This window comes from Chelonus insularis, unplaced genomic scaffold, assembly GCF_013357705.1.
Source record: "Chelonus insularis isolate UGA/USDA-ARS -01 unplaced genomic scaffold, ASM1335770v1 contig_130_pilon, whole genome shotgun sequence".
Classification (NCBI taxonomy): domain Eukaryota; kingdom Metazoa; phylum Arthropoda; class Insecta; order Hymenoptera; family Braconidae; genus Chelonus; species Chelonus insularis.
Genome location: NW_023276371.1, coordinates 201,508 through 226,192, shown reverse-complemented (window position 1 = coordinate 226,192; position 24,685 = coordinate 201,508). Strand labels below are relative to the sequence as shown.

General features: G+C 26.6%; 7 protein-coding genes across 20 annotated transcripts; 2 read left to right on the top strand and 5 right to left on the bottom strand.

Moving 5' to 3' along the window:
• Positions 1-2,554: 2,554 nt before the first annotated feature.
• Positions 2,555-9,385, bottom strand: LOC118070844 (sex-lethal homolog). Of its 8 annotated transcripts, none has more exons than XM_035089695.1 (7): positions 9,285-9,385; positions 8,684-8,843; positions 7,686-8,013; positions 7,437-7,612; positions 7,254-7,367; positions 6,674-6,834; positions 2,555-2,974 (listed from the first exon to the last, which is right to left on the bottom strand). In XM_035089695.1, the coding sequence occupies exons 3-7, from the start codon at positions 7,848-7,850 to the stop codon at positions 2,733-2,735; spliced, it is 858 nt and encodes a 285-aa protein (XP_034945586.1). In that variant the 5' UTR covers positions 7,851-8,013; positions 8,684-8,843; positions 9,285-9,385; the 3' UTR covers positions 2,555-2,732. The 8 variants fall into 8 exon arrangements, with proteins under 8 accessions (XP_034945586.1, XP_034945591.1, XP_034945568.1 ...); XM_035089700.1 differs by lacking the exon at positions 9,285-9,385 and adding an exon at positions 9,008-9,147 and having other exon boundaries at positions 7,686-8,212; XM_035089677.1 differs by lacking the exon at positions 9,285-9,385 and adding an exon at positions 9,008-9,147.
• Positions 9,386-10,296: 911 nt separating this feature from the next.
• On the bottom strand, positions 10,297-11,649 carry LOC118070881 (uncharacterized). The gene is made up of 3 exons (XM_035089736.1): positions 11,337-11,649; positions 10,944-11,265; positions 10,297-10,807 (listed from the first exon to the last, which is right to left on the bottom strand). Exons 2-3 carry the CDS (start codon positions 11,250-11,252, stop codon positions 10,526-10,528), a joined length of 591 nt encoding a protein of 196 aa, XP_034945627.1. The 5' UTR covers positions 11,253-11,265; positions 11,337-11,649; the 3' UTR covers positions 10,297-10,525.
• LOC118070829 (excitatory amino acid transporter 1-like) lies at positions 11,337-14,737 on the bottom strand. Of its 2 annotated transcripts, XM_035089663.1 has the most exons (9): positions 13,671-14,737; positions 13,589-13,598; positions 13,453-13,495; positions 13,346-13,385; positions 13,084-13,264; positions 12,773-13,006; positions 12,457-12,648; positions 12,189-12,323; positions 11,337-12,099 (listed from the first exon to the last, which is right to left on the bottom strand). In XM_035089663.1, exons 1-9 carry the CDS (start codon positions 13,990-13,992, stop codon positions 11,961-11,963), a joined length of 1,296 nt encoding a protein of 431 aa, XP_034945554.1. In that variant the 5' UTR covers positions 13,993-14,737; the 3' UTR covers positions 11,337-11,960. The 2 variants fall into 2 exon arrangements, with proteins under 2 accessions (XP_034945554.1, XP_034945552.1); XM_035089661.1 differs by having other exon boundaries at positions 13,589-14,737.
• A 589-nt stretch (positions 14,738-15,326) lies between these two features.
• On the bottom strand, positions 15,327-17,648 carry Lkb1 (Lkb1 kinase). Of its 3 annotated transcripts, none has more exons than XM_035088989.1 (7): positions 17,511-17,648; positions 16,949-17,456; positions 16,740-16,860; positions 16,484-16,669; positions 16,268-16,404; positions 15,839-16,182; positions 15,327-15,710 (listed from the first exon to the last, which is right to left on the bottom strand). In XM_035088989.1, exons 2-7 carry the CDS (start codon positions 17,302-17,304, stop codon positions 15,550-15,552), a joined length of 1,305 nt encoding a protein of 434 aa, XP_034944880.1. In that variant the 5' UTR covers positions 17,305-17,456; positions 17,511-17,648; the 3' UTR covers positions 15,327-15,549. The 3 variants fall into 3 exon arrangements, with proteins under 3 accessions (XP_034944880.1, XP_034944886.1, XP_034944871.1); XM_035088995.1 differs by having other exon boundaries at positions 16,949-17,400; positions 17,511-17,647; XM_035088980.1 differs by lacking the exon at positions 17,511-17,648 and having other exon boundaries at positions 16,949-17,504.
• Positions 17,649-17,711: 63 nt separating this feature from the next.
• LOC118070425 (DNA polymerase epsilon subunit 4) lies at positions 17,712-18,473 on the top strand. Its single transcript, XM_035089027.1, has 2 exons — positions 17,712-18,147; positions 18,221-18,473. The coding sequence occupies exons 1-2, from the start codon at positions 17,911-17,913 to the stop codon at positions 18,368-18,370; spliced, it is 387 nt and encodes a 128-aa protein (XP_034944918.1). The 5' UTR covers positions 17,712-17,910; the 3' UTR covers positions 18,371-18,473.
• On the bottom strand, positions 18,459-22,287 carry LOC118070377 (dnaJ homolog dnj-5). 4 transcript variants are annotated; one of them, XM_035088961.1, is made up of 6 exons: positions 22,078-22,250; positions 21,171-21,536; positions 19,477-21,101; positions 19,185-19,400; positions 18,847-19,079; positions 18,459-18,770 (listed from the first exon to the last, which is right to left on the bottom strand). In XM_035088961.1, exons 2-6 carry the CDS (start codon positions 21,520-21,522, stop codon positions 18,656-18,658), a joined length of 2,541 nt encoding a protein of 846 aa, XP_034944852.1. In that variant the 5' UTR covers positions 21,523-21,536; positions 22,078-22,250; the 3' UTR covers positions 18,459-18,655. The 4 variants fall into 4 exon arrangements, with proteins under 4 accessions (XP_034944852.1, XP_034944857.1, XP_034944848.1 ...); XM_035088966.1 differs by having other exon boundaries at positions 21,198-21,536; XM_035088957.1 differs by lacking the exon at positions 22,078-22,250 and adding an exon at positions 22,261-22,287 and having other exon boundaries at positions 19,477-21,536.
• Positions 22,288-22,418: 131 nt separating this feature from the next.
• On the top strand, positions 22,419-24,636 carry Mdh2 (malate dehydrogenase 2). Its single transcript, XM_035089017.1, has 5 exons — positions 22,419-22,679; positions 23,086-23,301; positions 23,383-23,655; positions 24,046-24,375; positions 24,457-24,636. The coding sequence occupies exons 1-5, from the start codon at positions 22,605-22,607 to the stop codon at positions 24,583-24,585; spliced, it is 1,023 nt and encodes a 340-aa protein (XP_034944908.1). The 5' UTR covers positions 22,419-22,604; the 3' UTR covers positions 24,586-24,636.
• The last annotated feature ends 49 nt before the right edge of the window (positions 24,637-24,685 follow it).

Below are 24,685 nucleotides of genomic sequence, written 5' to 3'. Positions count from 1 at the left end.
TTGACTGATATTAGTTATGTATTTTATAAGATTCATTTGAATGAATTGAAATTCATATTGTAATTGTGTATATGATGATAAGATTAAATATAAAAATTTTATTCTCAGTAAAATGTTTAATGATAATTTTTTTATAAAATAAAACAAAAACAATCGTTAAACTTTATCTGCGGACAACCATCACTGCGTTTCCGACAAAATTAATATACTATGCACCATTTCAGATACATTGAATAATTCTTATTTAGTCAGCTAAACCGAAAATAGTGATATCTCGGTCAACTGTGATCATTACCCGCCCCTTCCTGTTTCCTTTTTCATATTCAGTTAATCTTGAAACCTCAGCATCCTGTAGTAGTGGAGGGACGTTGAACAGGATTATTATAAATTATACTGTCTTATTTCTACTTTCTCAGTTACCATTTAAACTCAGGTATAAAGACATCAACTAAAATTATATATTGAAATTTTAACTTTTTTATAGTACTGTAAGTTCATACATATTGATTTGAACGAGTTAAATGAATATAAGATTATGTGAAATTTCCAATAATTCATTTTTTGGGAATATTACAATAAGTGTGTGCTATTTTTGTGTTAATTTTTTCATTGAATTCTATAAAAAAAAAAAACAATCCGTTTCATTACGTTGCAGCTCATCATTGGGCATCTTGCTTTAGTTACAACAGCTAGCTGCCTTTTAATGGGCAACGATGTAAATGAAATATTGCAACAAGTTTACATAGTGTGAATTTTGAACTCCAAAAATGACTAATTAACAAACGTGAACAACAAATAAAATTGAATCAATGTGATCTTTCAGACTTAAATCTCTACAAAACTGTGCTTACGTTAATGACTATTAATATTTGAACGTTAATTTAATCAGCTAGACGAACTGATTTCAATAAAAGAATTTTAATTTATTTATAATTTTTGGTACATAAATATATATTAAAACTAACATAAAGATAATACGGACCTGACAATAAAAATTTTTTAATAAAATCTATTATTATTAGCATTATATTACATGATATGAAAAAAGTGAACAATTTACTTTTAATTATAACACTTTGCTATGTGCCAATAAAATTTCCTACTTTTTAATGTCATTTTTTATGCAAATATACAAGTTAAATATTAGTCGAACTTATAAAATAATAATATTTTATATTATTATTTAAATTTAAAAATTGATCATACAAATATGTTGATAAATTTTTCAAACATTAAAGATGTTATTGTTTTACTGTAATATAAATAATTTATTCTAATTAATAATAATACCATTATCATTATTATTATTATTATTATTTAATTATTGGTACTTATAACGAATTTTTTGTTTGTTAAACAATTAAAATAAGTTATAATGATTAATACAATTTAGTTTGTAATAAATGTAATAATAAAACAACTTTCAACGTTAACTAATAGTGCATGTTTATTGTATGTGATAGTGAAAGATCAATTATTAATTCTCCTTTCATGCGAGTGTATTCGTATATAGTAAAAGAATCAGTCTCATCTAAGTAATAGAATGATGTTACATAACTACACATTCATCTTTCTATATTTACAAATTTATATAACTTTGAGAGATACAACGAAGTAACCGACCAATTACTTTATATTATTTTTCAAATAAAAATTTTACATTTGTTAAATTTTAATAAAAATTAAAATAAATTTCTGTTGATTAATCAATACTGTAATTATAAATTTACTGGAATATCTATCATTGATAATTTATTATTCTTAAAGCTATCATTATAATTAGTACGATCTTTATTAATCAATTAATGTCATTAAAAAACGAAAACAACTAAAATGAATCATGCTTTTTAATGACTATTTTAATAATAATAGTGAATAGCGTAAAATGATGCGAAAATGTTATGAGAGCTAATTTATCACATTAATACTAATCATTTTATAGTATTAATTAATTAATCTATCAAGTAAAATTTACAGAATGATGATATACCCGTCAATGACAATAACTCAATATTCAAATGGAGACTCACTGTTATCATCAATTTAATTAATATTTATATATATATACATTTAAGATTTTATTTTGTTAATAATTAAAAACATTTCACCCTAAAAATTTGATTTCGTACATTGTAACATGTTTAGCTAAGCTATACTTTAAAATATAAACGTATTCTTATTTTTATCAAATGAAAAGAAGGTTTTTCTTTACACATTGTTGTAATATTGGTTTATACTACTCACCGAGAATAATAACGGCACCGTTATTCCTCAATAAGCCTTCAAAATACACTGCCATAAGCATCAAATGGTTGCATAGTTACTGTAATATTTTGTATTAATTATTGTATTAAAACATACAGTAAAGATAATGCAGCTATTTAATGATGTGAAAAATATTATGAAATAATATTTTTCCTTTTATCAGCAATGCACGCATCCATTCATACATACAGGCTAGATAATTAAGAATCATACGGCGCACATTTTTTTATTTCTCGGACGGAACTTAATACGAAGTCGAGATAACTGTAAAAATATTTATATATTTTCCTCAACATTGTTTAATAAAACTCAGTTGATATAAATAATAAATAATGGCCTAATTTTAAAAGAAATACTAATGAATAAATAAATTGATGTTGTGAATATCCATTTTAAAATTTTAAATTTTCAAATAATTGTAAAACAAATGTTTAAACACGTAGTAGATTTAAGGTGTTAATTAATGGTCACCAAAAATGAGATTGAACGTAACCACCACCCATTCCTATTGGATTAAAACGATGTGGATGAATTTTTTCCATTCTCATAGCTCCTGGACCGCCACCTCCACCTCCTCCGCCTCCGTTTCCAATAAAATTCCCATGATGACCACCACGAGCTCCAATTGAAATAGCTCTGCCTATTCCAGGATTACCGACATTAATTCCATTACCTCCATTTATACCGCCACGTCCACGACCTCCTCCACCTGCAAGACATATAATAATTTAATCAATAAATAGTGATCATAAAAATTTATTAGTATTTAGCCATTTAAGCAAAAATTAAAGCAAAATATATATATCATCTGCATAAAGTTTCAATTCTCTAATAATAACATAAACTTAATGCGAGCTGCAAAGTTTATAGAAAAATTATATTAAAAATAAGATTATATCAAGTTTTGGTAGATGGTGAGGAAGACATTACCTCCTGTCCAGAATAACGCAAATTTATGTGTAGATTATTTGACGTTTATTACGAAGGACATTTTTTTGTTAAAAAAATTGAGAAATCCACTACTTATTCCATAATAATAATTACAACTAATTAATATGTTTCATTATATTATATTATTTCACTTTAAATTTGTTATATATTGTAATATTTTTCTAAAAAATTTTTCAACAATTAATTTATAATAATGATTTTCTTTTTTTTTTCATTTCAATTTAATCCAATTTATATCAAAACATGTTCATAAAACTACACATTATGTCAATCATAATAATCATACTATAAATTAGAATTTTTTTAATTAATATAATGACCATGTTAATAATCTCACAATAATTCATCATAATTAATAACAATTAATAATTATAAATATACAAATAATTTAACTAGAAAAAAATATTCATATGCAACATTGTACTTTTTAACACTATCTAACATCTACTATCAATTCAGTAGACATAGTATACAATACAATATAGTAGCATTATTACATAGTGATAATTATAATTTTTTATGAACAACTTAAATCTATTGTGTAACAATAATTATAATTGTTTTTATATTGTGTTACATATAGAATTGGAGTATCTCGTTCAAGTGAACAGTAGATTGTAAAATCTAATTTCTTAATTATATTAAGATAAAAGCATGTAAATATGTTGTTATATGAATTTTTAATTCGTTTTTTATTATTAATAGTAATTAACTATTATTTTAGTTTTTAAAGAATTATTAACAATTTTTCTTGATTAATCCTTTTATCACAGCCATTATCAAATACACTACCAAACTTTTCTATAGAATTTTTCTTCTCTGAGATCTTTGACATTCTTCGTTTTACTTATAAAGAAAAATTACTGTCATTCAACAATTACAGTTTTCTATCTAATAATTGATAAATTTTTTTGTTTTTTTTTTTTTGTTTTTTTAATTTCTTATTTATTTAGAAAAAAAATGGAATTGAATTTATTTCATTTGATTCCTTAAACTTATTTGAGCTTATTATTTTAATTATTCTACTCGACGGTAACTCTACACTTGTAGAATGTATATATCTTTATATACATATTCGTTTCTAACAAGCATTGTTTTAAAGAATTGGATCAATTAATTTAATTTAATTATTTTACAAATATTCCTAAAATATTAGAGCAAGATAAATTTTTTAATTCACTTTTCCTATGAAGATTCTTCAATTGATAAGAAAAAGTGATACATTCTATTAACGTTTCAAAACGTAAATACTTTTTTTAAGAATCGATGAATGTTAAATTGATTAGACATGAAACACATTAATATGAAAAATGTTATAAATATTTTTATAACATTTAATAACATTTAAAACAATACAAGTGGAGCCAAAATAAAAAAAAATATAAATATCGATTCAGATAATTAATAAATGTATAATATTCCATTTAAAAAGTTGGTATTTTTTATCACTATATCATTATCAATAAAAGAATCTTTCTAAGTTGAAATCATGTTGTTGCAGAAATCTTGGAATAATTGTATAAATATTACTTTCCAAACACAGGAAGCTGTCTTAGCACACAAGAGTAAGAGTTTGATTATAGCTCTCAGAATGGTATAATTATTCTAAGTAAATACAAATGTAAATAGTATATATAGGAAACAAAAGGCTTTCCTTAAAACAGTTGTCAACGACAATGAACAATTTTTCTATTATAAAAATTTGAAAAGTTCTTGAATATTCAATTTGTATATTTGGAAATATCAATGATTAAAAATTTTTTATTAGCTATATAACGCGGAAGTAGGAGCTTATTAAATTTCATATGAATTATACATGCAGTAAAAATTGTAAAATTGTATAACAGCTTATTTGAAGCGATTATTTTTCCCTAAACTTGATTCAGTAAGTCAATAGGTTTATGATTTAAATAAAATTAAAAAAAAAATACGGATCAACGCGTGTATCAAGTATTTGTGCAAGCAATCATTACAATAAGTGTTCAAAAATTCGACTATAAAAATTAGTATATCTATACATATTGACTAATTGTTAAAACAAACGATCCTAAAAGTTCATTTAAACAATCAGCATCATTATCACTTTAATATTTAATATATTAGATTTTGTTTAATTGTTATAATTATTTGAATATTGTTGATATTTTTTCCTTGTTGCATACAGACACTCTCCTTCGCCGAATGGTAAGCAATGAAATAGAAATAGCAGATTAAAATAATCTTACAGATGATTTATATGCATACATACATAAATATCAAATTTTAGTCTTCATTTGATATCATTTTTCTCATTCTTTCACAATTTTCCATAACATAATTTATTAATTAACTTTTTCAATAATATAACACATTTAACATAATAAATCACAATATTATCATAATTGGCTAATTATAATAAAAAAATAAAAATAATAATGATAATGATAATAATAGGACATTATAACAGGAAATAATTGAATAAGGTGAAGGAAAGCGCTGTCATAACTTACAAAGAACATTTGTATTTAACCGTACACTTATTTGAATAATTTACAACATAACATACAAAAACATATTTTATAACGTAGAAAAAAAATATATTGATCTCAACATTATAAACATTTACTTTGAAATTAACAATTGAAAATGAAAAAGAAAAAAAAATAATTAGAGCCAATTAAGTAACTTAATGTTATCTTAATTATTCAAATAGTCGCGAATTATGGTAAGTAAATCCAACTATTGAGAAGTATTATAATAAAATAAAAAATCCTGTTACTGAAGAAAAATGTTTAGACCATTTCATTCTGTCCGTTCAAAATGTTGCCATTGTTGACATGGATAAGCAATTCCAGCGCCTTCATTTTCCATTATTTAACACAACACAAACACTTTGAATCAGCAATTAAATAGAATACTTTTGACAAATAATCTTTGATATTTTTCCCTTTCATTACTTTTTACTTAAATGTAACAAATTAATTAGTTTTTGTCTTCTATTAATTGAGTACGCGAGTTTTATGTATATTTTTATAAGATAACTAAAAATTAAATTCATGAATAATATAAAAATAATAAACATAAAAATTGTCCTCCGTATATTGCAGCTGCATCAATTATTTTAGTATCATATTTGTAGTGATCAGTACTGACTATCATTAGTATTAAAAGCTACAACAAATTGGATTCAGATTCTGCATTGTTTGATTATAATTAATGCACGACATTTGACATCAATTAATCAAGTTATCTGATGTAGTTTATACACAAACATTTAATTAATAAATATTAATATTTGTATTTATAATAAATGTTAAACATTATAACAATCCTGAATATAATATGGTAATATCGTAACTTTCTTTTTTTTTAACATATTTTTATTATTTATTCAGATAACAAATAATAAATAAATGAATTATTAGATTTGTTGATGTGTTTATGTAATTAAATAATAATTAAATTTATGAATACTCACCACGGCTTTGATTATATCCAGCTTGCCATCCAGCATAATATGCAGCTTTTTGCTTTCCATGTTCTTCAGCTATTTTAACACTAAGTGGTTCTGAACCTCCTTCTGGTATTGTCCCGTGTAAGTGATTTATAGCTTCTTGTGCTTCTTCACGCTTATCATATCTACAATAATAAAAACAAATAAGAAAAAAATTAATAAATATGAAAATATGCTTCTCTGTGGCGTGAATTAAATTTCATCTGATGTTGTAATAGAATGTTTTCAGTAAGTGTTCGTTACAGATTTGATCAATTAGCTTTTTGAGGAAATCTAGGTCACTTATAGTACAAATGTAAAATGAAAATTGAGTACGGGGATATTTAAGCCAGGTAATCTGGCAGAAATACTCTGGCACCGAACAAGTTCGTGCAATAAATATATGTGCTCTATGAACACAGCTAGTTGGAATAGTATAAAGGTTGAATTTAATTTCTCGACACGCAGCTGTTGGTCACTTTTTGACTTTTATCCAATTTCTTTAAGATTAGTATAAGAATAATAGAATTTATATACATGGTGATGAAAGATATGAACAACCTACCTGACAAACGCAACACCTCGGGGTAAACCAGTTAATTTATCTTTAAGAATATTCTTCTGTACAATATTACCAAATTTACTGAATATCTCTTCTATCTGACTTTCCGTTATATTTCTACAAAGTATTAACTTATATTAGTAAAGAATACCAATGTTTGTTAAATTTTATATTCTCATTTTATACCTAGGAAGATTTGTAACATAAAGATTAGTTTCTTTTATTTCTTCTCCAGAAGGTCGAGCAAACGAAACTTTTAAACGTTTGTTTTGAACCTGCAGTCCATTAAGTGTATTTATTGCAGTGGCTGCATCTTCAGCTTTTGCATAATTAACAAAACCAAAACCATAACTATATCCAGTCTGTAACAACATAAAAAGACGTTTGTATATAAAATAATGAGTGAAAAAATAAATAAAATATTTGAATACTAACTTTGTAATCTTTCATTACACGACAAGATTCGACAGGTCCAATAGTAACAAACATACTATAAAGTTCTTTTTCTGTCATACTTTGAGGTAAATAATTGATAATAAGATTTGTCCGTGGTTCTTCTTTTGATTGTGTATTTTGTTGTTGGTCATTTTGTTCGCTCATCTTGAAATAATATTGGACCGAACAATCTGTATATCCACTAAGTAGATGGAACTTTGGTATATCCTAAAGAGTTTAAGTTACTCCCACGTTGAGATCCAATGTAGTTTGATGCTATTGATACAGTGATGGTTGTGATAATGATGATGATGACTGAATGGCCCAACTGTGATTGTACCAGTGTAGTAACCATCGACAAGGTCGGCAAATACAAAAAATATAAACAAATGCATTACTACTTTTTTTTCCCGGATTGCGGTAGAGTGGTCATTGAATCTGTTTGATTCTTTTTTTTGATTGATTTATTTTTTTAAAGCAGTTGAAAATTAATATAAAATAAAAATGCATAATACATGACGTCAGACCTGGATATCAGAAACAAACAAACAAATGCAAGTAAGGATAAAAAATGAGTAAATTCACAAAGTCTAATAATGACACAATCAACAAAAAGTAGATCTTAGGTTATGCTTGTCAATATAGCCATTTAAATCTTTCAATAAATATTAATTTAAAAATTTGATTGCTTCGAAATTTTTAGCAGCTAATTCATTGATACGTATTATAAATATTTTAGCTCACTAAAAATGTTATTATGAAAAAATAAAACATGAATTAATTAATTATTTAGCTACATATATACGATTTAGTAATTGTATAAATGTTTCTGAATGAAATGATTATGACCAATTCACGTAAATGGAATATAATATATTTATTAGGCATAGTTTGATATTATCACTATAATATTTACAACCACACGTTTTGTAATATCATTATGAAATATAATAAATAAATAAGGAAAGAAAATGATTAAAACTCAAATAAAAACTCACTTATAGACATGAATCACGGCGCAAAGACCCGGGAAAACGCGGGTGTATCCAGGCAAACTCGTGAATCGACCAAGCTGTCAGACGCTGGTGGGAGAAGAAGCAACGCGACTGAACGCGACAGAAAGAGAACAGCCAAAGTGGGGGTAAAATGAGAGAGAAACTATAAAGAAGGGGAAATTTTAGCTATAAAATTGGAGAAAGAAAAAGATAGAATGACTAAAAACAAAAAAAACAACGAAAATTTATGATGGTAAATAAAGAGAAAGATATCAGTAAGAGTATGAATAAGAAAATAATTTGAAAAATAACACAAAACTCACTCACATTACCGCGAATTCAAGTGTACACGAGCTAATTCATTCGAACAATATTATTATATAAGCATTTATTCATATTGTGACAGTACATTTGTTGTCAAGTTTTCTTTCACATTCACTAAATTACTGACCAATTTTTAGTCATACAATCCACTCTTGTAGACGCAAATAAATGTATAAACACTACGCAACATAGATGAATTATACCAGTTAGACTTGAGATGTCGCACGTACACTTGCTAAAAATCACATGAAATAATGCTAACCGATTGTCTACTACTTACAATGTACGCAAACGTACGATGCAGTACTATACGGTATAATATGACCAGCAAAACTGAACAGAATCATCAGAGCTCACCGTAAACGCGAGCCCCAGCCCTGACCTGCCTCTAGTAATCTACGCAAACACCCCCTTACAAGCTACCTTATCCAACTATTTACTTTACAATAATAATCATTTATTCAAGCAACTCTATTCTTTTTTTCAAATCTTCGTCACAAACTAAAAATAATTCATTAAAGTCAAAGATAAATTATTTTGATAACAAGATAATCTGAAATTGAATAATCAGTGACATAGATTACTTTTTGGCAAAATAGAAGAATCTGAAATCTAGATTTCAGCGGAATCCAGTGTTTGTAATAATAGTTGAGTACATATTTATTTCATCAGTGTATATATTTATATTTATTAATTTATTCACATTCTCATTGATAAAGTGAAAACAATTGACTATCAAATATTCTGCAAAAGATTTAAAAATCTATTCTATATGAAGTAAATTTTGATGCTAATTATTCTAGACGTCAATCAATAACTACGTAGAAATGTTATATTTCTATCAAACTGGAGTTTAAATAAAATAAAAATGTCGATTAAAATAGATTTGTTTTTTTTGTTCAACCTGGAAGCAATATAGTTTTATTTGAATAAAGTTAGTGTATACATAAAAATTGATTGAAACTTATGCAAACAAAGATGTAAAAAAAAGGTTATCACATAAAAATGAACTTCCTTCTGTAAAATTGAAACTTGAAATGCGAACATTTATACATTTTGAAAGAATTCATTTGATTTATTATATAAAATTGATTTTCTAAGTACTCATAATTTGTTTTTTCAGGTTTTTTTTAATTGAATTATTTATTTATCTTATTGTATACTTAAAAAAATAAATTCACTCATATTAAAATTACAAAAAAATACTTTACACATATAAAAGTAAAAAAAAAAAAATGTAAGATGAAAAAATATAATTCATATTGATGATACAAATGATTTAAAAAATGTATTCATACATTTGAATGTACATAATAAATAGTTTAAATGATTTTTAATTGTCTACTTTCAACAGTCAGTGATAAATAGTTGAAGTAAATGATTTAACAACTATAAATAAATAATTGACAAATGTAAAATTATTTGTCGATGAAGGCATTATGATAATATTTAAAAATAATAGGCAAGCTTATTAATACACGATAGTATCAGTGTGAGCATTATTAATCCATGTATAGATGTTTATCTTAAACTGGTGAAACCTCGTGTTTTTATGAAACAAAATGATCGAGAAGGTTCGCGTGTACGGTTTGATTTGGATGAAGCGGATGATGAAGTGATATCTTTGTTTTCTTTATTCCACGCAGGTGATGCTGGTGATTCAATACCAAATGGGCTATATAGCTTGGTTGGAGTACGTCCTAATAGATGCTTTGATCGAGTTTGTGGTGTAAAAGAATTACAAGCTGTTGGTGATTGTTGTTCATCTAGAATTTGCCTTCGACGTGTTGAACTACGGAATTTCTATAAATAAAAAAATCATAAATAAATAAATATTGATTTTTATATTCATAATGACTAAAGGATATCAAAAACTGTAACTTGATCATTTTTCTTTTAATTATTAGTTGTGTAATAAATAAAATAAATGTTACTGTACTTGAGAAATGGTCCCAAATGTTGTTCGAACCGACAAAATAGTTTTAGACAATTTTTCTGCTCCATTACGTAAAACACGTCTTGAATCAGCCGAAACAGAACTTAAATTAATGTTATTCCAGCTGTGTTTACTGCTTTTTTTAGTAACCACTGTTCTTTCTTTTGTATTTTCATAATTTTTTTCTTTATCAAATCGATCTTGCAGTCTTTGACGAAAATTTCTTCGTCCTCGTGATATTTGTGGAGAATTATGATCAGTTAATGCTTGCCGATGAAAAGTAAATGAGATGCTTCGTGTGTCAGGACGCATTTTGTCTTTTTTGCTACAAAAAAAAAATAAAAAAATATAAATTTTTTTAAATTGTAGAAAAATAATTTATCAAAATATAATTACCTGTATAGAAATGTAAATTTTACGATTTATTTCTTCGTAAAAAGATGATTTACCATCAATGTAACAGTAGACTGAACAATTATTAACGTACACAAACCGTTAAAATGCTGTTTAAATTACTTCTATCAATTCAATACTCAACCAATGTTAATATATTTTATATATATGCGTAGATTACAATTGTATTGTAAACTTATTTACTTTTATATTTTAAATTGGTCCATTTATATTAATACTAATCGGTGCTAAATTGATGACTACGTTACAGATCTAAAGTTTGTCCTATAACCTACCCCTATTTTTGACGGTTTAAAACTAGTCAAACCGTCAAAACTTACTAGAACACCGCATTGTATATTAAAGTCCTTTCTTTTGTGTTTGGATGCGCAGAAGCTAAACGCATACAAAAAATAATATATATACAAACTATAGTAAAAATTGATAAACTGCAGTTTCATGAAATTACAGCTTAAAAATGTCCAGCTGAGTTATGTATACAAACATGTTTATTATTTACTCCAAACAACTGTTTGAAGTCAGATTACTTTTTTAAAATTTCATCAAAAAATACTCATTTAAATATATTGATGAATTAAAAAACAGATAGTATCTTAAATATATTAATTAATCTTGTTCTGCTAGCATCTTAGTGTTAACTTCCACTTCATTTAACTCGATATCAGGTTTGTTTTCTATCAAATGATTGATGATTGTTGCACCAAATGTGTCTGTTACAATATTTACTGTTGTTCTTAGTCGATCCCTGTATAAAATAAATTTAGTAAAAGAATTTATTACAAGTTTTATAATACGTAGGTGAGGAATTAATAGAATATTTATATTGCAACCCACACAAAACAATCGATGATAATAATGAATGTAACATCTTCTGCAGGAATTCCAATAGATTCTAGTACAACAATCAACATTGCATAACCACCATTTGGTAATCCTGCTGCTCCAATACAGGATACTGTACAGGTAATACTGAAATCATTTATAAACATTATCAGGTTAATGTGCATAATCTATTATAAGCTTTTCTATTGATTTGTTTATATAAGTCGTTCATGTAAAATTTGTAAAGTATTTTATCATGAATAAATAAATGTAAACTTACGCTAGAGCAATGACTTGTAATAATGAAAAATGCAATCCTCGTTGTTGAACTAAAAATATTGCTCCAATCGTTTCATACAATGCAACACCATCCATATTTATTGTTGCACCAATTGGAACCGTAAATCTTGATACTCTTGGATTTACACCAATATCATCGAGACACTTAATAGTCATAGGAACAGTTGCTGTGCTATAAAGCAAATGATTGGAAATAATTCATTCAATACAAGTCACCGAGATAAAACAGTTTAAATAAATAGTCACTTTGATGATTGTGGACATTATAGTAAAATTAGAATTATTTGTTAAAGTACCTAGAAGAAGTTCCAATAGCAGTAATTATAGCTGGCCCTATTTTTGAGAAAATATTTAAAGGTGATTTTCGTGTACAAATAAAATATAAAAGAGGTAATACAATAAAACTATGAGTTAGCAATCCAACAATTACTGTGATAACGAGCATTCCTAAATTCGATAACATAGTTTGGATATTTTCTGTTTGTAATAATTTCCCAGGTATTAAAAATAAAATACTTAATGGAACAATCCTAAAAAAATATCTAAATCAATAAATTTGTAAAAAGAATATTAAATTTAAAAATTTTATGATGCAAATTAAGAGAACCTTATAACACCATTCATCATCATCATAGTAGCTTGAGAGAGAGCTTTAAAACAATCAGCCAAATATTTTCCATCATCATTTAAACATCCAATAGCTATTCCAACAATTAAACTAAAACCTACGAGTCCTAAGACATTGACTCCATCATTATATTGATGAGAAATTTTCCAATAATGTATATCTAAAATCATAATAATTTTAAATTTCATTGATTTTTTCATTTTTAATCAACAAATTTAATAAAATGTAATTCATTATATACCTTCAGTAATATTTTCGGATGGTAGCAGAATAGTTTGGTACTGATGAAATAAATAATACAAGATTATTTTTAATAAACTTATATTGAATACTTATTTAATAACGTACCTGACTCAGACAAGTCTTTACAATATTATCAGAAAATAAATTCCTGTTTAAACAATTTAATGTAAATATATTTATTAACTAATCAAAGAAATAAATGAAATTAATAAATTAAGTCATCAACACCTTTTAAACATACCGTAAAATATCTAAAAATGTATCAACTGTTAAAAACTTTCTGTTTAAAATTAAAGTAGAATCAGAATTAGAATAAAATTCACCAGGGCGAATAGTTTCTGTAAGTACAACAGCTAAAATAATACCAAGAATCGTTGTCGTACTATAATAATATAACGCTTTCAACCCAATACTTCCTGATTTACTTAAATCACAACTTGCACTTATGATACTTGACACAATCAACGGTAAAATCAAGCAATTTATTATTCTAAGAAAAATTTCTCCAGGAAATTGATAATACATTATTGCACGATCAAACCATGGTTGTGGTGTCAAATTTTTTAACATAATTCCTATTACAATCGCGACAATAATACTAGTTAATGTTAAAATCGTGTCCCTATGTTTTGTGCATTCAGACATTTTTTACAATACCAATAAATTACTAACACAAACACAATAAAAACGAAACAATTAGAAAAATTTTTTATAATTATTATTTTTTCTGCTCTCTGAAGATCGTTTTATCAATTTTATGACGTTTATGCTTTGATATAATTTTCTTTTAATCATAATCAATCGTGATAAGTAAATACCTGAAAATATTATCATAATTGTAAATAAAGATGAAGAAATATCTTGATAAAGCATTGATAATTTATGCTTCATACATGATTTAGTTTTTATGTTTTTTCTTTTCGTTATGTGATGAAGATGACAAAAAACTAGTTTGCTACTGATTAATATATTTTGTACTCGCATTGTTAACAGGATTTTTGTTTTTTTTTTACAGCTTACTCAAAGATACATATTATTATTATCATTAATATCTTACCGTATTCGATATTTACAATGTACAAGCAAATAAGCAATCAAAATGTATTTATTAACAAATAAACTGTAAGTCTTTAAAATATCCTTGGTGGCACGTTGGTTGCATATTAATCAATTAATTTCTTGGTATGTTTACTAATGAAATGACATTGTAAATCTCATTTATACGTTGTAAACATATTTTCTTATAAATTATTGTAAGTGTATTTTTTATAGTTGAATTTAAAATATTTACTTTATGTAGTCGATATTACTTTTACACATAAAGGCAGTCAAATTATATTTTAATAAATTTTCTACATTTATGCAATATTTTATACTTCAATATGTATATTTAATTTATATTAAGAAAATAATTATAGAATAATAAAAGTTCTTATAGTAATTAAATGATATTATTTGTGTATATATAATTTTTATACAATTATACATGATAATTAGTCAAAAAATGTACAAATACTTCTTTTTTTATAACATAAAATATACTATCGAACTTTTATTATTTTACTTTTCTTACACTTTTTACATCTGATTGTTATAGTCTCGTTTTCATTTTGAGGCCATAATTAATCTAAAAAAAACTTGATTACATACACCAAATATCCCACACATTATATACATTTATGTATATAATTTATCTCCGTCTTTAAACTTTTTGTTTATTTTATTGAATTTTTATATGTAAACATTTAATAGAATCTAACAATATTCCAACAATTTTATCCTTATAAAAATTAAACAAACTAGAATTTATTCATCATAATGAAACGAAAATAAGTAAAGTGCTGAATACTTGAAATAGACATGAAATAAAATTAATATTATGATTATGTAAAATTAAAATAAACATATATAAAAAAAGTGATTGATATTTTTTTTGTATTAAAAAATAGACGGATTTAATGTTAATAATCCGCTCAAATACCTGACATTTTCGTTTATATACTTATTGAAACTATTTAATATTAATATCACAAAAATTGAGAATAAATACTCTAAAGTACAAATTGATAATTTTTCTTATAATATAAACTTGATACATGGCAGTATTTAATTAGTTATTTATATCCTTCAAGATATTCAGCACTATTTAAACACAAAAATGAATTGATAATGAATAAATAAAGTAAATTGAAATGTACTAAATCATGAAGGTTTACAAGATGTTAATTTTTTAACATTAATACTCGAGATCGATTTACGCCAACGACGTTTAATATTGCCCGATGATTTAGTTGGATTACTGTTGCCTGATAAGCTCTTTTGATCTCCGTTGTTTTGATCATACTCAGCAAGTCGTCTCTCTTCTAAAAATATTTTATTGTTAATTTTATAATATTAATATACAATGTAAAATAATAATAATAATGTTTTTATTAAGAACTTGATTAACAAAATATTATTTCTTAATGAAAGAACATTATTGTGAGATTACCGCTAAGTTGCCTTGCTGTATAATAAATTGGTTCTTCATCAATCCCATAATAATAATCCATCAAATATGGCAGTACAGTCATTTTATGATCCTTAGCACCTTTGAGAGGAGGAATTGCTACCTTATCCATTGTTCGTTTTGGTTGGAAGATAGTCCATGTATGATGTTTCACTTCTTGCAAAGTAAATCGTTTTTCAGGCTCTTTTTGCAACATTCCTTGCAGTAATGATGATAAATCATCTTCTACTTCTTCAGGTATTGTATAATATCCTTTTCCAATATTTTCGTATAATTTATAAATATTATCACCTTCAAATGGGTAAATTCCCGTAGTTATATTATATCTGTTTCATAAAAAAAACCATATGTTAAACAATACTACATCAATTGTTATGAAATAATAAAGATCATTGAAAAAACATTACATACAAAGTTACTCCACTACTCCAGATATCTACTTTGAAGCCTGCAAATGATTCACAGCCATTTGCTATTTCCGGAGGTTGAAAAGCTGGTGTACCTTGTCCAATTGTACAGGTATCATCTTTAGCAAAGATATCAAATGCCTATTTTTAATAGTTGGTCATTCTATTTTTTTTAGAGTAATAATAATTACATGATAGCATAAGTAAAACTATAGAATACCTCTGCAACACCAAAATCAGTAATCTTTAAAGTTTCATCAAGAGTAAGTAATAAATTTCCAGGTTTTATATCTTTATGTATTATTCTTCTGCTATGAAGATACTCCAATCCATCAAGAAGTTGAGTAAAATATCCATGTGCTTGCCATATGGGAAATTTCTTATTAAATGAACTTTCCAACATATCCTATAATGTATTTTATTTAATTAATAATTATTAAAACTTGGTACAAAAAATTAAGGTTTATTTACTGTACCTGAAGCCCACAAATACAAAACTCCATGACTAAATACATTTTTTCTTTCTCATCATTGTACAATACATCTATTAGTTCAATAACATTTTTGTGCTTTAATCGTCTTAACAATTGTATTTCTCTGAAAAAAATAATTACATATGTTAAGTGAATTAAAAGTATTATTATCTACTTAAAAAATTAAGTAACTAACAAATTAAATAACAAACCTTTGTACATTTTGTTCACCATTAGGTATTCTCCGGAGTTTTTTTCTTTTCAATATTTTAACAGCTCGTCTAAAGAGTGTCTCTGAATCAAGAACTTCCTTCACTTTACCATAACTTCCTTCTCCTAATAAATCACCCATAACATATTTTTCACCAATAAATTTGAATTTTCGTCTTTTCTCAGTATAAATTATTTGATCTGAATCAACTCTATGGAAGAAATTGTTGATATCATCAGGATCAAATTCGAGTTCATCATCATCATCATTGATCCACGTTACTGATGGGATATCAGCAAAGATTTCATTATCATCTATTTCATTCTGATCTTGGTTATATCCAATATTATTGTCCATTTTTATAAATACTTTATGCACCAAAATAAATTCATTGAGAAGCCTTTTTATTTAACCTAAGATTCAACCGGCACCAATAGACAGTAACCTCTATTTCTGTCATTTTTGTGTTGTTATGTGCATATGACATTGTATGAAAATTCTCTATTACACTAATATACATTATAAATTTTCAAGTATTATACATAGACATTTAGAATACTTACACACATGTGATTTCTTAAAATTTAAAAAGATGTACAATAACAGCATATATAAGATATTATCATTTAATTATATGTATTACAGCTTGCATGTATATGTATAAATTTTAGATACAAAATTTTTGTTATAAATATAGAACTACCAAAGTAAACAGTAAACTTTAAGGTGTATACACACCCTACTACGTTACAGAATCTATACTTAATACTACAGTCAAGAAAGTAGCTCCAATTATTGCACGTTTATTATTACTTTTTTATTTGTTGTCAAAATACGTATACATCATTTATGTGTTGTATATCTTTATTTTTTCATTATCATTAATATGCATATGTTGATAAACCTTTAAGTATTGATAAAAACACTCAACACATTTTAAACTGAATAAATAATATAATAAATATGGATAACACTTCAACTGATGAATTGGAACAAGAAGAATTAAATCTTTCCAGTAGTTTAGTTGAAGAACAATCCCATGAATCTCAGGAAGAAAATGAAGAAACACCGAGAGCTGAGGAAGAACATAAAGAAAAACTTTTAAAATTACCTGTTGGTCGAGTGAAAATCATTGCAAAAATGGATTCTGATGTTAATTTGATTAATCAAGAAGCTCTTTTTTTAATTACCAAATCAACGGTAATTTAAAATAATGCTCATATTAATCTTTTAATTGTTTAGTTATTTATGATTTCATGATTGAAATTTCTAGGAATTATTTATTGATTCACTTGCCAAAGAAGCCTATAAGTATACAGTACAAGCAAGGAAGAAGATATTACAAAAAAGAGATATACATCAAGCAATAGATAATATCGATGCTTTAGCATTTTTAGAAGGAATGCTTGAACAAATAACATGAATATTTGAGTGAAAATAATAAAAATTCTATCATATTTAATCATATTATTTAAGATATTATCATATTCAGTTTTCTCAGGATAAAAATAATAAATACATTTTATATAAAAAAAATTTTTTCATTCATTTACTTCTTTACATAACAGAATAATATGAGATATTCAATATTTATTCAGTAATTATAAGCCCTTGGATTAAAAAAAAGTTATAATTTTACAGATGAGCAGATAATTTAGCTGGCATTAATACGGTAAAGCGCTCTACTAAAACAGGAATAACGTACAGTTCATTTGCGCTTTGTTTTACGACGACGATTATCGGTTTTCGAAGCTTGATCTTTTGTTGAATTGGTTTTATTCTGGTTGTATAAATTATTTAAGAAATCTTCCAGATCAGCATCACTAAAAATAATACATACCATGAAATTAAAGCATTTTAATAGAAATAATGTAAATATCAAGCAAAAAATATTCATACGTTGCACTAGAATCCGTTTGTTGACGCTTTTTATTACTACCACTAGACATTTGAGTTGAAGGACGTTGACCCAAAACAATACGATATTGAACACTATGTGTATTAGCTCTCAAATGTTTAAGATTTCCTGCTTGACAAGCAGCCCAGTCTGTTACATCGTAGATCGCACCTTCCATACATGCATAATAGTGCCATAAAAAACCCATAATTCGTGATTCAGCCCAAATATCACCCTATCAATAAATAACATGGTTAAAATAATATTTAACCAATGCATGTGTAAATACCATTAAAATTTTTATTATGATAATGAAAATAAATAATGAAAAATAGTCAACCTCTTTTGCACTATGCCGAATTTTACACTGAGCGCAAAATCTTGCAGCATAACAAGGTCTCTGAGTAGGAATTCGTTTATGTCTCAAGCCACAATTTGTACATCTAATAGTATTTGCCGCCTGCTCCATTTTTCGATGTAACTGAGATATAAGATCACTTAATTCTCCCCAAGCTGCTTCCACTTGTCTAGTTTGATCAAAAGCTTGCCTACGCTCCTAAATAGAAATAAAATAAAATCAATACAAAAACCTTTATGATAATAAATGAATAAATAATGTCAAAATAACTTACTGATTCTCCAATTATATCAAAAGCATGAACGAGAATTTTAAAAGCTTCTTCAGCACCTGGTTGATTATTTTTATCTGGATGAACTAAAAATGCTTGACGTTTATAATACTTTTTAATATCATCATCAGGACATGTTGGAGTAACACCTAATATGCTATACGGATCTTTTCCTTTACAAGCCAATAATCTTTTCATAGCTTCTTCTCCAGTACTTGGCAATGCAATGTTTGCTTCTAATCCACCTTGAATCCAATTTGTTTTTTCCTCTTTACCAGGCTTAGTATATTTTATTCGACGCCAAAATGCAAATTTACTACTACTATCGAACCAATTATCAATACGTTTTCCTATTGCTTTTAAAGTATGCATTTTAGAGAATGTAGATACAACATAGTTACATGAGTATTTAAAATATAACAAAGTGTAAAACCATATATACTTAACAAATTGAATTACAAGATTTATACTCATACTCAATACATCTGATATTAAATGTAAGAGCCAATGGAAAATTTTTAAACCAACTTTACTCCAACGATTAACATATTTATTTAAATTTTTATATAAATCTTTCATCGGAGATTCTTTACAGTCTCGTTTACGGTTTTTCTGAATTTTTTTTATTTGTTGAGTTTTTTCAGCATGAGAACGTTTTGAAGTTTTCTCTCGAAATACTCTCTTATCTTCTTTGTTATTTTTATTATTTACATGTTGATTTTTGTCTGTTTTATCGGTTGTAACTGTCTGATTTGAAATATTTGAATTACCATTATTGCTGTTATTACCATTATTATTGTTGTGGTTATTGTTATTAGTAGTATTATTATTCACTTGAAATGAACGTTTTAACACATTATTAGTTACCTTAATATTACCATTTTGAACTTTACTATTATTTAAAATATCATTTTTCTCATTCTTTTTCGATACTTTAATATTCTTTCGTTTCTCAAACTGATCGGATTTATTAAAATCATCAATTTCATGACATTCACTTTGAACGCCAAGATTATCTAATGAAACCCAACGTCTTGAGAGATTGGAATAATTTTTTTCCAATATTTTTTTAGGAATTTGCATCTTCGGTGAACCATGATCATCACTTCCTGAGGAGTTTTGTCTTTTGAGTAAACTTAATTTATTTTTATTCTTAGAATTTTTTCCATTAGTTTTTTTACTTAAAGGATCTGATGATGATCTCATAGGCAGTATAATATTAAAAGGAGATGCAGAAGGGGGAATTGGAGGAGGTGGTGATGGTGGTGCAGTTTTAGTTAAAACAGATGAATATGACGGCCTCATGGGTTTCACTTCAGCAACTATTCTATGTTTTTTTTGTTGAGTATCAACAGGCGGAGTATTTTTTAACAGTTCTTCAGGTTCATGGTTTTGATTCGTTGGATGTATTGAAGGAACATCAGAAGATCCACCGAAAGGAGTATAAGTCCCAGATTGATTTGGTACCCAGTTACCCACAAGATTATCAATAATTTGTCTGCCATTTGTACTCTGATTAGAATTATTATGCTGTACTGTTATTCGTTGATCATTGAATAGCCCATATTCTCTGTCTATTACTCCTTGGTGATTTATAAATGATGGTAAATTATTAACCTGACATTGTTCTGTAACGATTTGTGAAGCATTTCCATATATAACATTAATATACTTTCCTCCACCAACATCAATCATACCTATTAAATCGTTATTTTCATTAATACCTAAATGATTGACTGACTGAGGAGAAATATATATTGGATCCCCTGTATTTGTATTGTAAGCTGCGATATCTTGCATATAAATTGGAGCTGATACGGGATTCATTGATGGTAAATTTGGAATTTGATGTAATGGTTGATTCATCAAATAATCTCTTTCACGATTTGCTAAGTAATCTCCCCAATGTGGTGACACTGTTTGTAATGGATTAACACCAAATTGTACATAATTTTCGCTTGAATTTTCTAAACCTGCTGTCATTGCTTCTATTATTTTGTCCAGTGGCCTACATTTTAAGTCAGAAGGCGTTTGTTGCCGTTCTGCCATCTCTTCACTTACTTCTATAACATAAAAAATAGCTTAATAAAAATCCAATATTTTGTTTATATTTGAATAGCTTATTTTATTAAGTAAGCATAAATTAATTATTCAACTAGGACGATTAAGTATAAAACAAAAAAATCAATAATATAATACTTTCAGCTGTTTTAAGACTGAATCACCTTCTTAATCATACATTGTTTAAATTTTTCTATCCAGCACGTGTATGTTAGATTATCTTTTATTTAATAAGCATCGGATAAGATTTACTGTGTAATGATTTTTAGAATTATCTCATACAGCATAATGTGAAAGTAACATGCTACTGTTGAAGAAAGGAAAAATTTCATCATTATGATCGAGATATGTAACAGTAAAACGTGCATCAATGTTTACACCAAAATATGTATGAGATATTTTGATGTTTCTAAACTGTTTATTACAAATGTATACACTTAAATCATAACTCATCACAATAACTTAATTAATAACAAGTTGACAATACTTATTTTCCAAATTAATATATATACATAAAAAGGTAAAGAAATATTAATAACAAACCATGCGGCAAGTGAGTATCAAATTATGTAGTCATTACTTTATGATAAATAAGATTTCACTAATAAAAACGTCAATGTTTGTTTATTAAATCCTTTATGATTGCATTTTTATAAACATTTTGACAATAAGTTAAATGCTTTACTTATATGAGTAATACAATTTTCACTGCAACTTACAACTTACCAAAGAGAAACCTGAGAGAAAACAGAAGTCCATTTAACTAAAGTGACATACATATCGCCCCCTGTTCTACTTACATCATAACAAGTTACTTACAATTTTCCGCCATCTTGAAATATTAATGATTTTTTACAACAGTCGATAAAGAAGAATTGACAAACTCCGTTGTAATAGCGAAACGTGATCTCGTTTGATGGACAAATCAGAGTGAGTTGAAATTGAGAGTCTGTGACGGTACATATCACAGATAAGGTCATTCGGGTGTCTTTAAGAAGTTATTGGCTATTAAAATTAACAAATTTATACATTATTTCTTGATAAATTTTTAAACAACTTATTAAATAAAAATGTTGCCACGTCTTTTAAGACCTACTGGTTTAATTGCTCAACAAGGAGCTAAACAATTGTCAACCAGTACTCAGGTAATTAATTTTTGCAATATTTATTTCAATGAATGAACTTAGTTCATTCATGCTCGAGATAATTATGTAATTTTTAATAGCTCTTAAATATTTAATCAAACTATTTTAATATCATTTTTACTACGTTTAGAATATTACGATTGATTTCTGTTAAAAACCTCATTTACTTGAATTGCATGACATAGATTATGCAACTAAGAACATTTCGTTAATCTGTTATTGATGAATAAAGAACAAGTTCATAATTCACAATTTTTTCATCATAAACAAGACTTTTTCTTCCTAATAATTTATTTGTAATATTTAAATAATTCTTTTAATGGCAGAAATGATAATTGATTATTGTAACGTTAACTAATTATTTGTAATTTATGCTGATAACTTAATCTCATTTTTAATTCATCAGAGAAATGCCAAAGTTGCTGTTATGGGAGCCAGTGGTGGTATCGGTCAACCACTGTCGCTTCTTCTTAAACAATCACCTCTCGTAACTGAGCTATCACTTTATGATATTGTTAATACTCCTGGAGTTGCTGCTGATTTATCTCACATTGATACTCATTCCAAAGTCAAGGGATACACCGGTCCTGAACAATTGAAGGACTCATTGAGAGGTGTTCAAGTGAGTTTCCTTTTCAATCTTCTTATCTATTAGTACTTTTCAGTCATCAAAGTATTATTAATAAAAATGGTTTAATTTCAGGTGGTTATTATTCCTGCTGGTGTTCCACGTAAACCAGGAATGACACGTGATGATCTCTTTAACACCAATGCTTCGATAGTACGAGATCTAGCTCAGACTATTGCTGAAGTAGCACCAAAAGCATTTGTTGCGATTATTTCAAATCCTGTAAATAGTACGGTGCCGATCGCTAGTGAAGTTCTTCAAAAAGCTGGTGTATATGATCCCAATAGAGTATTTGGTGTTACTACCCTTGATATTGTTAGGTCAAATGCTTTCATTGGCGAAGCCAAGGTAAGATGTATTAATAGAAGTTTAATTTAGCATTAAGAAATTAGGTCTACTATTTTCTAAGTTTTTACCATCTTTGCAATTTTTAATATTTTTGTTTCAAAGAATTTATAAACTCAATAGTTTTAAAGTGAAAACAACATAGGTATATGTATATTTTTTTTTAATATTTATTTTCAATTCTGAATTTTTTTAGTTACGAATCATCATGTGTGCAATAACCTTGTTGTATGAAATTTAAAAATAACTTATTTGTTACAAAGTATACCTTATATAATTTCTTTTGATTAGATAATTACTTTATAACTGATTATTTTAATATTATTCGAATATGATTATCATTTACCAAGTAAATTGCAACAAACATATGTAAAGAAATTTTATGGTTTCTAGGGTTTGGATCCCCAAAAAGTTTCTGTACCAGTAATCGGTGGCCACAGTGGTATTACTATTATTCCTGTTATTTCACAAGCTAAACCAAGTGTGTCATTCCCAGATGATCAGCTTAAAGCTCTTACTGAAAGGATCCAAGAAGCTGGTACAGAAGTTGTCAAAGCTAAAGCGGGTACTGGTTCTGCCACACTTTCGATGGCTTATGCTGGTGCACGGTTTGGATTTTCATTGATCAAAGCACTTAATGGTGAACAGAATATCGTTGAATGTGCATATGTCAGATCTAATGTAACTGAAGCTAAATATTTCTCCACTCCTGTTCTACTTGGTGTATGTAAAAATAGTCCTTTATCATATTAATTTTATTCAATCAATTTTATTGTTAATAATTGATCAATTATTTATTTACAGAAAAATGGAGTTGAGAAGAATCTTGGATTGGGTAAATTGAGTGCTTTTGAAGAAAAACTACTTCAAGCAGCAATTCCAGAGCTTAAGAAGAATATACAAAAAGGAGAAGACTTTGTAAATAAAAAGTAAAAAGCTACTCTATAGCTGTATGAAAATAATAGAAAAATGATCATTTCAAAATGATAAAAATTTCTTGAAGATCCCATTTTACATCATACTAAAAGTTAAA